This window comes from Lentinus tigrinus, assembly GCF_003813185.1.
Source record: "Lentinus tigrinus ALCF2SS1-7 unplaced genomic scaffold L226scaffold_79, whole genome shotgun sequence".
Taxonomy (NCBI): Eukaryota; Fungi; Basidiomycota; class Agaricomycetes; order Polyporales; family Polyporaceae; genus Lentinus; species Lentinus tigrinus.
The window spans coordinates 30,114-46,191 of NW_027137988.1; the positions used below are offsets into that span (position 1 = coordinate 30,114).

At 54.7% G+C, this 16,078-nt stretch overlaps 8 protein-coding genes across 8 annotated transcripts; 2 read left to right on the forward strand and 6 right to left on the reverse strand.

The window, feature by feature from the left end:
• Positions 1-437: 437 nt before the first annotated feature.
• On the reverse strand, positions 438-1,235 carry L226DRAFT_474091 (uncharacterized protein; the record flags this gene model as incomplete). The annotated part of the gene is made up of 1 exon (XM_067676559.1): positions 438-1,235. A coding segment is annotated over one exon (798 nt), but the record flags the coding sequence as incomplete, so codon positions are not given.
• Positions 1,236-1,242: 7 nt separating this feature from the next.
• On the reverse strand, positions 1,243-1,761 carry L226DRAFT_474089 (uncharacterized protein; the record flags this gene model as incomplete). Its single annotated transcript, XM_067676558.1, has 1 exon — positions 1,243-1,761. A coding segment is annotated over one exon (519 nt), but the record flags the coding sequence as incomplete, so codon positions are not given.
• A 370-nt stretch (positions 1,762-2,131) lies between these two features.
• On the reverse strand, positions 2,132-2,656 carry L226DRAFT_436666 (uncharacterized protein; the record flags this gene model as incomplete). The annotated part of the gene is made up of 1 exon (XM_067674766.1): positions 2,132-2,656. A coding segment is annotated over one exon (525 nt), but the record flags the coding sequence as incomplete, so codon positions are not given.
• A 645-nt stretch (positions 2,657-3,301) lies between these two features.
• L226DRAFT_474088 (uncharacterized protein) lies at positions 3,302-3,607 on the reverse strand (the record flags this gene model as incomplete). Its single annotated transcript, XM_067676557.1, has 1 exon — positions 3,302-3,607. A coding segment is annotated over one exon (306 nt), but the record flags the coding sequence as incomplete, so codon positions are not given.
• Positions 3,608-5,940: 2,333 nt separating this feature from the next.
• On the reverse strand, positions 5,941-6,432 carry L226DRAFT_603222 (uncharacterized protein; the record flags this gene model as incomplete). Its single annotated transcript, XM_067685695.1, has 2 exons — positions 5,941-6,198; positions 6,328-6,432. The coding sequence occupies 2 exons, from the start codon at positions 6,430-6,432 to the stop codon at positions 5,941-5,943; spliced, it is 363 nt and encodes a 120-aa protein (XP_067528559.1).
• A 973-nt stretch (positions 6,433-7,405) lies between these two features.
• Positions 7,406-8,754, forward strand: L226DRAFT_576789 (uncharacterized protein; the record flags this gene model as incomplete). The annotated part of the gene is made up of 7 exons (XM_067685445.1): positions 7,406-7,557; positions 7,624-7,755; positions 7,789-7,804; positions 7,858-8,019; positions 8,477-8,521; positions 8,578-8,622; positions 8,680-8,754. 7 exons carry the CDS (start codon positions 7,406-7,408, stop codon positions 8,752-8,754), a joined length of 627 nt encoding a protein of 208 aa, XP_067528560.1.
• A 1,145-nt stretch (positions 8,755-9,899) lies between these two features.
• L226DRAFT_527521 (uncharacterized protein) lies at positions 9,900-10,846 on the reverse strand (the record flags this gene model as incomplete). The annotated part of the gene is made up of 5 exons (XM_067679127.1): positions 9,900-10,096; positions 10,154-10,227; positions 10,283-10,541; positions 10,599-10,672; positions 10,728-10,846. The coding sequence occupies 5 exons, from the start codon at positions 10,844-10,846 to the stop codon at positions 9,900-9,902; spliced, it is 723 nt and encodes a 240-aa protein (XP_067528561.1).
• A 4,025-nt stretch (positions 10,847-14,871) lies between these two features.
• On the forward strand, positions 14,872-16,072 carry L226DRAFT_527522 (Nucleotidyltransferase; the record flags this gene model as incomplete). The annotated part of the gene is made up of 5 exons (XM_067679128.1): positions 14,872-14,973; positions 15,033-15,258; positions 15,342-15,717; positions 15,778-15,826; positions 15,880-16,072. Coding segments are annotated over 5 exons (946 nt in total), but the record flags the coding sequence as incomplete, so codon positions are not given.
• Between the last annotated feature and the right edge of the window lie 6 nt (positions 16,073-16,078).

Here is a 16,078-nt window from a genome sequence, read left to right on the forward strand (position 1 = left end):
TCTCCCACACGCGCCAGACCTGCCTCTACATATGCGCCCTCAGGCTTCAGGCCTTGGCTTCATTCAGCCATGGACACCCGCAGCTGCAGCTGTCGTAAACTCCTTCTGAAGTGGTAGACAAGGGCAGTCCGCTCTACACTGTCTCCTTCGCTATGTCGCTCACGATCGAGTTACCAGCCTAGGCTAACATGAGGTGGGCCCACTTGTGCTCTGCATGCGTGAGTCCTCACGCTTGTTGTCAGCCGCCATGCACATAGTCAGTACGTCTCTTTCCCGTTCCATATTGTTATTGGCTATGTCTCATCATGTAATTCGATCTCTTATACCAAAATCTCAACGGACGGCTGACACCAGATTGCACTATACCCGTCGTCCGTCGCATGCCCCCTCCCCTCTCCCCTTTTCCAACTCTAGGCCTGTGGGTGTACTTCTTCCCATCATGTTGCACTACATCTGTGAATGGTGCTCATCACAAGGCGACAACGGTCGTCGACGATGTTTCGACGCACCTGATCCAACGGCAGTGCCACCATACAAGGCCTGCTCAGAACTCCTCCATCATCGTATGGGCATGCCACGAAGTGAGCAGTTATATTTCTCATTGCTACGATCTCGTTCTCCCTGCTTGGTGAGTCGTATACTAGGCTGGCTCGCAAGCCGATGTATCTTCGATAGGGGTCGTGGATCGCGTCAGCGGTGGTTAGTCCTAAATATTGACGAATCACTGCGAAAACTTGATGATGAATCTGCCCGTCTGTGCATCGTCGTTTATGTACGAATAGCTTCTTGATCTGTCCGAGGACAAGATCCTGACCGTCACATGATCTATATATGACGTGGCTATCGGCTTCGCAGTACGAGGCTGCAGCGAATCGCCTGCCCCTGTGGTCGACGTGCAGCAGGAACTGGACGTGAGCATTCAGTACCATGACATTTTCTGCTGGCGTATCATCGTAGGCGGAACAATAGTCGGTTGAATGGTGCATGGTCGGGTCCGCTTGTATAAATCGCAGGAACGTCCGGTACAGGGTTGCTGGCAATAACGTGATCTTTTTCTCGTCGGCTTCCAGGATGGGCTCTGAGTTGTCTGCGAACGTGTTGGGGTATTGTGCATCCAAGTACTCTCCACTGAATGCATTGTCAACGAGGTCATTGAACTGGTGCAGGATCTCGGGGATTGTTCCCGTCGTGAGCATGCAACTGAGATGATTTGCCATGCAGAATGCTCTGAAGAAGGTACTCTCAGTTTCGCCTGGATATGCGATTAGCAGTAAGACAAGACGTATGTGGAGGACACGAACTGTTGCGGTAGTTGATGTTCGCTTGACGTAACAGGCGGATGTAACGTTCGAATGGAAATGCCCAATAACTCTGTGTCGGACCGAACCTAGTGAGCACCTCCCCCAAATGCAAGGCGAGATGTTGGTTTGGGACTAGTTCTTGTTCTGGAAATAACGTGCGCAGTCCGTGGACATAGTTGAAGATGTGATAGTTATAGGTATCTATCCTGACTTTTGTCGCCCGGCGCGCTGTTCCATAACGAACGGCGATAACCATATGGAGGAAGTTGTCTAGCATCTTTCGCCTACGATCAGACGGGGGTAAGGCAGCCCAGATTCGGATGAGCGTGATCGGCAAATGGATGGTGCACAAAGTCCTCCATTCATCGGCGCTGAGAGTTCCGGCAGCTGCGCTTCCCACGTTGACAGGTACTCGGCCTACCGAGGTCGGTAAGGCTGTCAGGGCCATATCTCGATGTACCTCCTGCAGTACCCGTTTGTCAAGTACCGTCTCTCTCTTCTGGGTGCGAGCACTCCTCGCTTGCTGGAGCGTAGCGGCGCTTAAAGCTGACGTCACTGCGGCGTCACGCTGCGAGGAAGATTACTCCGCAAGTTCCCGATCTCGACCCGTGTCCCTGACATACCTGAGCGAGGAGTTCTTCCGCCATCTGAAGCTTCGTCTTCTTTCCTGGGTCCCCGAGCTTCGCGGCTTCATATAGTGCTCTCATCAATGGCAGAGTAAGGTTGGACTTCAAACTCTGTGCGGTCTGACGTGTCCGGAGCTGCTCGACTGCCCGAGTCAAGTCGTCTTCTGACAGTTCTTGCTCATCAACAGCAGCGTTGCCATCGTCAACAGCGATGTTCATGCCAAAAACCTTCCGACAATGCCTCTGAAAAAGGCCGAGAAATAAGTTGTGCATCGTATCCAGAACCACGAATTGGGTGGGTTTCCAGTATGGAAGCTGTAAGAGCACTGAGTATCGAACGCCGTTGGCCTTGAACAACTTGGTACGCTCTTTAGTGCTCGTGGCCGCTTGCCATGATTCGGCTAACGTGCGAAATTGCTGGCAGGTACGCCGAGGCCATTTCGCAGGATCCACCTGATTGATATCCTTCTTTTTCAGCTGACAAAAAGAGCAGAAGTACGTTGCGCTGTGTGATGCGTGTCCGGTGGTCTTACGAATTGCTCCTAGGTCTGCGACTACTGGGATCAAGGCGCCGCGTACGATTCGTCCTTCTGTATGCCGAGCCGTTCTGGAGTAAGACACTCCGTGAAACCATAGCTCCAACAACTCTGGAATGAGCGGTTCGATGTAGTGGTTGACCTCCTGAAGTGACGGGCTCTTGGGGCCAGGAAGCACTCCCGCCAAATATATGTTCTCCCGTTTGTAACGCACTTCCGGGGGCAGGTTTAAACACGCCATGAACAGAACGCCTGAAGAAATGGATGCACCCGCTCTCCGATTGCCCCGGGGATTGAACCAGTCAATGAACAGGCTGAAAACCAGTCGACCTTCGGTACCGCTTCGACGTAAAAATCGCTGCCCGTCTGTATCCAGGAAGCCCATCAACTCTTCGGATTGCAGGATGTCATCCACATATCCTCGGTAGCCGTCGTCGGTGGCAATTTCGAGAGATCCGTCCACCAGTCGCTCGAAATCGGGCCGCGAGAACATGCGGGCTAGCCATGCAATGAGGGGCTGGTACTTGTACGTGCGTATGGGTCTCCAAGAATTTTCAAGCCGTCTATCCGGAGAATGGTCTGAATCGTTATGACTACGTCTTTGCCTCACACTTCTCTTGTTTTCTCTCAGTAACTTTGCACCGCATATTCCTTCGTCAACTGTGTCTTGTTTCGTACAGTACATAGGGTATAGTGTCTGGGCTCCGCCGTTCCCGATAGGAAGGTCTGCACCCATGTTCGGATCTTGCGCAAAGGGCAATGGATCCAAGGAGTCGATGGGAATTTGAGCGTATTCTTGAAAGCAGGAGAGTCTATCCATGAGCTCCGCTCTAGGCCGTGGGGGGTATAACGCGAAGCATTCGGGGCAACAGGCGTAGGTGATAGCATCTGGTTCTATGTTGAAATGTTTTAAAGCCGTGGCGAGATCGGCAGGTATACCTTCTGATTCCTCGATAGACGATGGGAGTGGTTGTGTCCTCACCAAGGCTCGGAGCACTTTGAGTGCGAACCGACATCCGGGCAATGTGAGATGATAGAAGAGGTTAAGTGCGACGACGAGGAACGTGCACATGATTGCAGCGGGATTCCCGTCAGACGATTGTTTGAATAGCGCTTCTACAATCGTTGCGCCGGGCGGAAGCATATATGGTGAGTGAGGTTTCTGGGTGGATCTCTCGCAATCCAAATCCTTACCGGTATGGTATATCTTCCGTCCAAGGCCATGTGGATCTGGAGCTTCTCTCTGCTGGCGAGTCCACTCAGACAATCGCCATCTCTCCAAATCAGCAAGCTCAGCATCAATACGTTCGAGAAGTGATCCGCGACAATAAAGTCGAGTTTTCTGCAGCTCCTTGCGCGCGGTCGACAGGTAACCAATATGAAGCAAGACCGCCGCGTTGGTAGCAACCTCTGGACGCAATGCTGCCGATCCCTCTAGCCATGTCTCGTCTGTTCCAGGGCCTGGATACATCTCAGTAGGTGAATGTGGCGGGGTTTTGAACACCAGTCGTGGAGGCCTCGTGAAAGAAGCTAGCCGGGACTCTAATTGACCTAGGATTGGCAATGGATCTTCGTCTGCCTCTTCGGACCTCTCGATGCTGGTGGCAGCGACGGGCGCGGGAGCGTGCCCCCTCACAGACGACGTGTCCGTCATTTCGGCGGGAGCTTTCCGATGAGCTGTCCCATGATCCTTTGCAGCAGGAATTGTCATGAGGCGGACCCGAGCTTCTTGAGCCTTCGCGTGAATAGATATAGTAGAGCGAGCCTGCAGAGCTCCTGTGGGACCACAAGCATTGCAGAAGCACATGGATAGCGCCATCTGAAGCCAGATTTCGGACACCTGGCGGTAGGGCAAGCATTATATATATACATGCTTCCGGAGAATATGCCCTGGGGAGCTCTTCAAGTTATCCACTCATGTCTAATTCGAATGTTACCTCCTCCGGAAGCTTAAATGCTGGGAAATTACTCAGCGACAATCATTCTTTGACAAGCGTGTATCAGGGATGGGAAGCTCCGATATGCTTAGCACTTCACCACAATAAGTACCCTTCTCAATCTGGCATCTTCCCAAATTCCGGATCTAGATCGTCATCGGCCTCACGTGGTCATCCACCCTCGGCCGCGCGGCTTCCTCGAGTCCATGGTCGATCACGTCACAACTCTAATGCCCCTCACAACCAAGGCTCCTTGGATCATGGAAGATGATCCCCCGCAGCGGTGCTGGCTTGCACTCGAAATGTTTGCTGACTGCTCTACACCAGTGAGGTGTGCTTCGCTATCCCAAGAAGAACATTCAGACTCAGATGCACATCATGACCGTTCTACCGAGTCCTGACCACCGCCTTGGAGAGATTTTGAAATACCGCCATCTAGTCCCCTTCGTGAAAGTTGAAGTCGACCGATGTTGGTAAGCCCACTACGCCGGTTGTTGAGCGCAAGCCAGTACTGTGCTCGCTGCCCTTCAGATAGAACAGTTTGTAGATATCAATACTAATACTCGTGATAGAACATCAGCAAAAACCCGAAACCCTCGTGAGCGATTGCGCGCTTGCTGATCTGACGCGCTCTCGACAGCACATGCAATCGCCCACGAGACCGCCCCAATCCTGGTTGTTGATTGCAATCGGCCCACTGTTTGGCAATCAGGGCAAGCGATTGCTGCGCTCGCAAGCGCATGCATGCAATTGTCCAGCGCAGGGCAGCGAGGTACACACGCCGAACACCAGTGCAAGACAGCTTGTGGCCGGGGACATGTACTAGATAGCAAACTTGGATATGTAAGCCAGTACTGCATATATTGGTTGGCTTCATAGTCATCGCGTTCTTCGTCGCCCTCGCCATCCTCTGGCCCGAGGTCGGGCTCCTCGTCCTCCTGCGCACCCTCCTCTGCTTCGCCCTCTTCCGCATCCTCCTTGCCCTCCTCCGTGTATTGCCATCGAACTTACTCGAGGGACCCTTTGAGTGGTCCGACTCCTTGTGCGCCACAGATGAGATGATCTCCTCGGTGGCCTCATCCCTTGACCGTCAGTTCTGGCTGGTCAAGCGCAACTTGAGCGCATCACCGTCATCCGGACGTGCCGCAGGTGTGTTTCGGGGATCTCCTCCTTCGCAGGCTTCATGACGAACGTGAGCAGCTCTTCCTGCTTGTTGTAGTTCTTGTCGAAATTCCAGAACTACTTCTCGGCCTCCCACCACTCGACGACACGGCTCAAACTCGTGATCGTGAACACCTACACTTACCAGTTGCGCCCATGCCAGTCCAAGTACTATCCCATGCCTTGCCGATGTTCTGGATGCACTACACGAGGGTATCGCAGACCTCGTCAGCTTGTTCCAATTCTGCACTTGTGTCATCTTGTGCTCTGACGTCGACTGACACTGATGCGCTTCATCTTCAGCGGAGCACAAAGGAGCTGTAATGGTAAGGACGAGAAGTCGGCGTGAAGATGGGCATGCCACGGTACTTGGGAATCGTCATGGGGGTGCTGCAGTCCATCGCGACCTGCTGAGGCCGATGCAGGCCTTGAGGAATGCCTCGGCCGCATTGCGCTGACGATTGAGCGAGTTAATGAGGTCCATGCTGGGCCTGGCGAGCGGCGCCTTGAGCATGTATGAGAACAGGGAGAGGACTGGTAGAGCAGCTTGAAGTCCTTGCCCGCCAACACGTTGCAGTACTTGACACGCGTCAGGAGCTCCGAGGCCGAGGATGAGTGGCATCGCGAGCAGCAAATCCTGCGAGCGACAAGGCGATGTAAGTACACGATCAAGCAGAGAAGGAGGGGGGAAGAGGATAGAATGCACCTCGCACTCGTTGCAGATCGTCGATCTGCGCGCTTCGAGTTGCTAAGGGTGGGGACGTACTTGATGAACGACGATGTGGTCGGAGTGCTCACCCTTGGCGTCCTTGGTACCCGCAGGCACGCTGGGCTGGGGCGGTTTGAAGAGGAGCACATTGGAAGCGACCATGTTGTCGATGACAGAGCTCTTCTAGATCTCCTTGGACTTGAACTGCCGCTCTGCAGACAATTTGTGCCTGTCATTATTCCCGAGGTGGTTGTACGATGCGACTGAGAGCGGTTTTATGCCCGAGTTCACGAGGAACTCCGGAGGGGTGGCCATGAGCAGGACCGTCAGGATGAGGGTCAGCAGGGTGTGGGCAGGTATGGGGATGGGGACGGGAAGAGCAGAATGCAGATTGGCATGAGGGAGCGGTATCGAGATGGGTGGCGGTGTCTTGGAGACGAGGAGGAGAGTGACTGTTGTGGTCGTAGTGGGAGACAGAACAGAGAAGGAGTGCGGGCCCTTGCACCTCGGTTACCAGCGTCTGAAATGCGGTCACATGCTCGACGTGTCCACAACGTTAGCGCACATGGGGTCCAGCTCCTTGTTACCTACTCACCTGTCAATCGCGATCTGGGCAGTATATAAAAGGGCTCTACCCCCGCTTCCCTCTCTCTGCTCTCAACCACATCTATCCCGCTCACCCAGCAACACCAGTACTCGAGTACATCATGAGCACTAACCGTGCACCCTAGTACATCCCCCGGTGTGTGCTGTTGATGCATATATGCGCATACATGCGTGTAGATGCACCGACACATGCAGATACTCGCATTGAGCACTTAAACTTCCTTCTTTCAGATACCCTCCCCCCCTTCTCCCTCTCGGAATCCGCACAATGACATCGCACATCTTGGGAAGTCTTCGAGTGCCACGTTCATGATTATCGGAAGCTGACGTTGCAATAGTGGTATGGGGGGTCCTCTGCTCAGCAGAAGGTCCGCGACAACATGTACCGCTGTGCAGTGCTCGGAGGCTGTGAACTGGGCCACGGACATCGCGAAGCACCTGAACGACTTCCCGTTGCACGCACAGACATTCTTCACCCTGCCGGTCAGTGCGAAAGAGCTCGCGTTCATTGTCAAGGGCGCGCAGCAATATGGCCACTTTGAGCTCTCGCAAACCGCCGATGCATGTGTCCTACTATGAGTTGGAGGCACTCTCCGATGCGACCATCTGCCGTCTTCATCCTGCTCAGGATGACTGGGGCCTCCGGATCTTCATACGTCCCCCGGCTTCGGCTTGCAACATGTTGTTTTAACTACTTGTATGCGTACAGACGCCCCACTGGATTCACTGGCCGCGTACCTGACGCAGCCTCAAGTTCCCCGTCCACGTCCACGTCCGCCTTCCTGCTGCTGACTCAGATTCCCCGCTCAAGATTGAAAACCTCAGTACAGCCTTGCCGCAGTTCACGCACCATATTGAGGACATTGGCGATACCGCGTAGTACGTACTTCTTCGCCTGAAGGGATCCAATAGCCCGGTCGAAGCTAAGGTTCGCCCTGTCAACTTGAGCTTGTCGTCCATGGATGGCTGACAGCTACGCAGTCCGTCGCTGGCAACTTACTGTTAACCAAGTCCATGAATGGTGCTATCCGCGGCATGTACAATAGCTCGACGTTGCTTGTGCTCGATACGTCCAACACCCTGATCAGCATGAATGTGAACCTCTTGAACGGCAACGAGATGCCTGCACAACAACTGTCATCAGTGTGCGCACGTCAACTTTCGTGAGTAGTGTGCCAACTTGTCGGTGTTCTAAGTCAGTGAGCCATAGCGCATGTCCCGCAGGTGTACCCCAAGCTGTCACCCTTGCCCTTCCCCTCTGCCATGGTGAGATCAAAGACGACGTCATTCCGCCTCTAATTGTATTCGACTACATCAGAAAAACCTGCACAGCTCTGAGGACCTCTGAACCAGTACGTTCAGACGTCCTCAGAACTCGTCAGAGGTCTCAGGGTTCAGTACCAAATTTTCGACCTCCCTGAATCGCTTTTTCTCGGTTGCAGCTGTCAAGATACTGGTCAGATATGTACCTCTGAGCGCATTACGGCCGTGCGCAGTGCTGTAGTTGCGGGAGAACACACCTCGCAAGCGCTAGTCAGGACCGGCCAGAGCGTCTAGAGGTTGCGCATTTTACTGATGTATGCTTACTCCACACCTGCAGGTGCACCCTCTTGACCATGCAGTGCCCAAGAAGATGTTGGAACTCGTATATATCAATTTATCCTCTCGCTCATTCTGATACTGATGAGTCTCCATTTACAGGCGTGTCTTCAACAGCATTTCCTTGGTGGCAATGACAATGGCATCGTGCCTTGGGGAGACACGTAGCTCCAGGCTTTGGCAGCTGCTCGCGCTGTATCTCAGACACCCTCTACCCCGGCAGCGACCCCCGAGGAGCATCAGGAGGGTGAGGCCTCCATATCTGGGTCCTCTGACTAGGCGACGTGTATGCTACACTTTCTTGACGGCTTCTGACTGCTCTCAGCTTGTGCTTTGCTCTGTATGGTTTCCATGTCACAGTGTATAGCTTGTAATTGTACAACAATAATGCGATCATAATTTGCCTATTACCGTCTTGTGTGCTTCCCGGAACCACCGTGCCGAGTATCCCGACCAGCAGTACTACCTACCGCTCGCAATACGGCCATTCCCGAGGGCTCTTGCCAACCGGCCCATTTGTGCGCGAGACGTGGAATCGCACGCAAACGCAAGCTGCGCTTGCGGGTCTCGCGAGCGATTGTATTCGGGCTGCGGGGAGATTGGCTCGATTGCCAATCGGCTGTCAGTCAATGAATGCGAATGCGATCCGTGAAGAGATTGCAATCGAATGCGGCGCTTGCTGGCGCACGCATACGTCAGCGATCGTTTTGGGCTTTCGCTGATGAAGTCCAGAGTGACGTCCTTTCTGATCGGCACCTCGATTCGAGATCTGAGCAGCAGGCTGAGCTCGAAGGCGGTGATATTTCACTGCGACCCGGAGTGAATGCTTCGCTTGTTGCGCTATGACATTATCCTCCCGATCTAAGACCGTCAGCCCCGCCTGCAAGTCTGAGACAAGAGCTCCTCCGTTCACACACCCGCGACGCACACTCTCGCAACGGTGTCAAAATGATCCTCGCGACCAAAGACTAGCCACCACTTCATCTCCGAGGACGTCAAGGCGATTGTGCAGCGCCTTCTGGGCTCTGTTGTAGTCCTCCTGATAGGCCGGTATCACGGCTGCTCGAGAAGCCCCCTCGTATGTTGTCGAGGTTGAGCTCTGCTGCGCCCTCGTCGACTCTTACAAGCTTCGGTGTCGACACGCGCATTGATATGCACCTTGAATACCAGTTCCTATCTCTTTGACCATACTTGTATACGTACCTGGGCGCACGGTTCTATTACTACCCACTCGGTCGGGAGGGCTTATCCCTAGACGTTCATGCACAAGTTCTGCGCGATTCACCACATAGAGACTGATGAAGGTGAAAGATGCAGAGATAGAGGAATACAGACGTAACAAGCGTACAAACGTAACAACGAACAACTGGCGTACGAACGTAGACAGCGAACGACCGGCACCTCATAGAGCGCGACGGAGTCGATTAAGCTTCATCAAGGATACCCATGTCATGCAGGAGCTCCACGAGGGAATCGAACTCCCTGGTCATCTTAACGAGCCCTATGGTGACCTGAATGAATTCCTTGCGCATGGAGCCGAGCTCGTCGTCGAGCACCTGATCTCGAGTAGCTCTCGGGAGTACCTGGTCACGGACGAACGCCCACACGTCCTCCACGTCGTCTGAATAAGAGCGTCAGCAGATTGGAAACAGAGAGGAGTGAGTAGCTTATGGCTTACGCGTTTTGGCAGGACTGTTGTACTGAACGAAAGGGGCCTGGGAAACTCCGACGTTGGAACGCCAATTAGCAACTCTGCAGAAGGACAAGGATTAACTAGTGAATGGGCGTGGCGTGTAGGGTTTCTCACTTGGCGCGCGTTTCCTCTAGGTGCTTCTCGGTGCCCCGCAACGGTCGCTGCGAAGCAGTTGCGCTGGAAGGTTGAAGGATACCTATGTCCTCCAGGAGCTCCACGAGGCATTCGAACTCCGTGGTCATCTTCGTAAGCCCTATGGTTAGCTTGTTCAATTCCTTACGCATGGAGCCGAGCTCGTCGTCGCGCGCCTGAACTCGAGTAGCTCTGTGGAGGACCTGGTTGCGGACGAACGCCCACATGGCCTCCACGTCGTCTGAACAAGAGCATCAGCAGATTGGAAACAGAGAGGAGTGAGTGGCTTATGGCTTACGCGTTTTGGCAGGACTGTTGTACTGAACGGAAGGGGCCTGGGAAACTCCGACGTTGGAACGCCAATTGGCGACTCTGCAGAAGGACAAGGATTAATCAGTGAATGGGCGTGGTGTTTAGGGTTTCTCACTTCGCGCGCATTTCCTCTCGGTGCTTCTCGGTGCCACGCAACGGCCGCTGCGACGCAACTGCGCTGGAAGTTAGCGCTGCGACCACGCTCTTCCCAACAGGATAGGGTCGGTAAGACATGTTTTGGCTGGCGAGTGAGAAGATGCGAAGTAGTCGAGGGATGCGGCGATAGGGTCGAGGGATGGGAGTCGAGAGATACGATGCACGAGTATTTATCGTCTTCCAGAGGAGGGTCCTGCGGGGTACAAACAGGTATCGGAGAGACTTTGCCTATTCATAAGTCCACCCTCTTTCTTCGTCGCAGTACTAATGAGAGGTCTAAGAGACAACGCGGGGTGTGTCCGCAAGGCGGATGAAAGTAGGTGATATGCTTCCAAGTCCACTCAGAGGTCGTATCGGCCATTGGCATTGCTACCTGCAACCGCCTATGAGAGATTGCTGGAGGAGAAAAAGGATGAAGGAACGTACTGACGTTTGTTCGCGAAGCGACCGCGTATGAAGCTAGTACTCGTCATTTTGGTCGTACTTTTCTGGCCTACATGAAGGACTTGAACCGGCGAGAGGAGACAATCAGTGAGCAGATCGAGGTACAACCACGCGCGCGCGGGGGTTTCGTGCGTAATGGCGAAAGGCGAATTGAAGGCAACCTGCCAAAGAATTCGATGGGAGGGATCCATGTGGTGCCGCGTGGCTGCCATGTGCCCGCCCGTCCCGACACCTAGGCCGGCGTCTGACATCCACGATGTTGTCCTTCTCCTACCGCGCTCGCAATTGCAATGCGTGCAGACCGACAGTGAGTTTGCTGCATGTCCTGACGCATGCGAAGCATCACACATATTGACGTCCAAGTCTCCGATGTTTGCGTCATTTTCCTCCAGGATCCTCTTTGCGGCGCTGGCGATATCCCTGCCGGTATGAAACCGCGTACGCGTCTTGTGGAAGAAGAACGAAGCTGAAAGACTTGAATGGCGGGCTAAGGGCTGCGGGTATGTCGCTGTCCCACAACTCATTCTTCAATGTGGTCTCCATGAGCTATATGCTCATTGACGCAATGAAGCGCGTTCACGCAGCACGACGTCGCCCTCAAACGATGCAACGAATCGATTGCGGCACTAGTACTCCTGGTCGACGAGTGTGGTCCCCCCTGCATCTATATTTATGAACCTCACAATAGGAAGCCACACTTGCAACAGTACGTTTCCATGGCTGCGAGCTCGAGTTGGTACACCGTACTCATGCATGGGCAGACAAGTGATACGGATAATGTTCATGGTTCAACTCTAGCCATCGCTTCTTCCGCATCATCATCTTCGCTCGAAGCGGCGTTCTCGATCGATGCTGTAGGGGACAAGACGTCTACGAGGTTTGTCTCAGATGCCACCGTTGTCCTGTCCTCTCGACTAACCTACACTCGCAGGCCTTTACCATCTGCTGATTCTTCGATCTAATCGCAAACCTCAGAGCTCGGAGGCGAGAGGCTTATCGATTCTCGCACGGACGACCATAGCAATACCCCGTGTTCCCTGGACACCTAGTGTGGAGGGAGGGTTGACGTGAACGACCCATGTACATTCTGATTCCTCAAGCGCGGCGTTATCCGTGAGTACTTCACCCCTCGTCGCTCCATCGTCTGCAACTTGAGTATATGTTCTAGCGGCGCTGTACTACCTCGCGATGTTCTGGAGGTGCATCAACCACATCCTACAAGCTTTCCGGTACGCCCCTCACGCCACGTCGTCGCTGACTTGTGTGTTAAGGCATCCTTTTCATCTCCTGGCAGCCCAGTTTCGTCTTCAGCGGTGCATTCAAGAGGCTCGGACCATACACCGACATCTCGCTTGGACTCACGGACGCGCTAGTCTGTTTTGAGATGCCCCTCTTCACCACCGTGCGCGCACACATGCCCGTTCTGCAGGCCCTTTGTGACGCACGTCATGATCATTCTCCGCGGCGAGGGTGTGGACCACCGTAAAATCGAGCCGAGCGAAGGTCAGATTCGTGCCGTGTCGGCGGTGACAGGCGGAATTGAGCCGGGCTCCGGCAAGCGCATGTGCCATCATCCATGTACTGGCTCCCGCGACCGACCACGACCACACGTTCCTCAGACAGGTTCGAATGCTGGGTCAACCGTGCAGTCGAGGGCAGAGAGTCTATGCGCCACAGCTACCAGACCAGGATGGCAGGGTATGTCGCCTGATGAGGGGTTCTCGCTTTTCGCCGGCGATACGCTCACGGAGGAGGGCTACGAGCTGTCATTCGGAGACCTGGACGACACGGATGAGGAGCCGCTCGAGCATTGCAATTAGTGCCTCTTTGGGGACTACAACTACCTATGCGTAGATATCAGCGCTGGGACCGCGCGGATGACGATGATACGCTCCTCCGGGACGAGGACAGTGCATGGATCTCGCCTATCGGTGGCAAAGGCGACACTGCGACAGCTGCTGCGCCATTCCAAGACGTTCACAACCGACCACGTCAACAACAATCGGATTCGTGCTTCCCACATGCAGGGGCGAGAGATTCGTGACCTGAGGTCGTCAAGAGAACTGTCACCACCAGGACTAGACCGCGCTGCAGTGCAGGAGCGCGCGGAATTCCCTTAGCCTATGCACTCTCTTTCATCACCTGCTCGTCTCCTGAGTCCGAAGCTCGTCGATCTCGCGCAAAGGGCCTCCCTCTCTGCAGGTACACAGACCTCGCCATCTTCTTCCCCCCGATGCAGCCCGAAAAATGGTCCCAAGACCGGAGTCTGAGTGGCCCACCCTGCCTGCAGACGCTGTTGATGTCGTGGTCAAGGACCCCCGCGCTGCTGGGGGGCTTGAAGATGACGCGCGAGCGCCGTAGACCGTGCGAGGTGGCAGCGCGTACGTCGTGGAGACGCCCATGGGGTCCGTTCCGCGACAATTCTCGTCACTAACACGAACGTCGGCAACCTCCACCTGCACTCGTTCCACATCGAATTCGACAAGGCACCCGGGATTGCAAGGTTCTTCATGTATGTGGTTGCTCTGGACAAGGCCAAGATACTGTGACTTCCTCCTGCTCAACAAATGCACGCGGGACACTCTGCTGGGAGGTGGTGTACAACCATGCAGGCTTTGTGGCAGCGACCTTGTGAGTTCCCTCGCTCTTTACCCTTCTATGTCATGCCTATGTCGATGCATCTCTAGTATGCGAGGCGTTCGCTTCGTGTAGATTCCTGCCACACTGCTCGCGATGGTCGACTGGAAGCACGACCTTTATAGATACGCCCCACGGGAAGAAAGAACCTCGATAGGCAAGTTCAGAGTTCTTGCTGCCAGAGTACATCTTCACCTACGTCGCCTTCCTCGAGACACTACGTACGAGTTCTCGTACGCCATGGCCAAGGACCACCGCAATCTGAGGCGAGATCTAGAACTGGAGTAGCGCGCCCCGGAGATCTTCCCCGCCATCTGGACGCCTTCGCTGATTTGGCAGGATGCACCACCGAGGCCACTCGCTCTTCCGCACAGCATGCACGGCTGTCTCTCTGTCATCGCAGGGCCCATGGGAGTCAGTGCCTACACTGTCCACGGCTTGCGACTATTGGCCATGTCGTAGAGACCTTCTTACGTCGGCATTGCTGCAAGGAAACTGCGTTTTCATCAGTATGATCCTGGAAGTCGAAATGGCGCGTCAGCTTGGTGTGCTCGGCCAGGTCACCGTCGGTCGCTTCACATGCTGCTTGAAAGCGCGTACGACCTCCCTGTGTCGCTGTCCGACCCGAGAATTTCGAGCCTGCAGACGGCGCACGAAGCTCCTCGAGGTCACGGAGATTGCCGCATCATCCATCCACCCCTCCCGGTCCTTCTATTTCGTTCGTGCACATCGATAACAACGACTTACACGATTTATACCGCCCCGCTCTGCTACTTGCGATCTGTCGCGCTCGTGCGGATGTACCGCGACCTCTCGATGCGGCCTCTGTTCTTCTGCCCCCGTCGCCGCCACTGTGCAGGAGATCGGTCATGTGCAGGACTAGACGGTGAGTTTGCCCTGCCCTCGTGTCGTCCCAGCTGCTGATTCCTCGCTCTCGTCACAGGGATCGCTCAAGAGCAATGTCTCTCATGACACACAGCAGGTGCAGCCCACTCCCCCCTCCTCCCATCCGGCCTACAAACATGCAGGGCATCACCCTTGCCGCTTCGCACGATGATCGCGCCGCCGCGTCTCCAGTGCGGCAGTTAGACAACCCAATCGATGGCTGTAGCACGCCTTCAGAGGTAGGCGCCATCCATTAGCCTTCTGCGCTCTTCCGCTCAACTTCTATACGTACGATCAGCTACCGCTCTTACAAGTCCCTTCTCGAGCTCTCCCCTCAATATCGCCTCCCCCTCCGCTTCCGCCATTATTAGTGTACGGGCACACTCTTCAGCGGCCTGTGCCGGATGCTCTGATGCCTTCCACAAGCGCATACGTGTCCCCCTACGCTTACTCGACCCTGGAGGGCCCAGTCCCCGAAAGCTTGCCATTCGAGCCTTCTCATGTCATGTGCATCGATGAAAGTGGTGAGTTTCCAAGAGCGCGACACAGGACATGCAATCATCTGACGACGTCCACAGGACTTAGGCCGGCTGTCGTCTTGTGCCAGGAAGCTATAGCTACGGTCTCGCATCGTCTTGCGCCTGCCTGGTCCGCAGCTTCTCCCGGCTGGGTGGCGACAGCGATGTCTTGCATCGGACGTCGACGCCGCGTTCTACCGCCATCTCGAAGGAGTCAGGAGACCATCTGCAGTACTCGACTACCTCGCAGATTTTTCAGAGCTACCCATGTTTCCGTCGCCCTTGGGATATCCTCTTCCACCTCAAATCGCAGCGAGGCTCGTTTATGACCGTGCTATCACTTGGAGAGGACGAAGTCCGCTCGCTCACGGTCCAGCTAATCTCCAGCGCGATAACCAAGGGCTACCGGGATGCGAAGATCCTCCCGTTTGGTAGTTACGAGACGAAGCTATACCTTCCCTTAGGGTAAGTCTGGATTGTGGGCATCTGCTCCATGTTGCTACAATATCTCATGCTCATTCCCAGCGACATCGATCTCGTCATGCATTCGTCGTCCATGATGCGTATGGACAAGGTCTCCGTGCTGCGCTTCCCTCGCAAACATCATGAAGCGTGCCGGGATAACAGACCGGGTTCACTATCATCGCGAAAGCGAAGGTGCCTATCGTCAAAATCGTCACGACGTACGACCGCTTCCCGGTCGACATCAGCATAAACCAGGGGAACGGCGTTACGACTGGCAAGATGGTGAAGCAGTTCCTGCAGCTCCCCGCGCTCCGGAGCCTCGTGCTCATCATCAAGAACTTCCTGAGCCAGCGCAGTATGA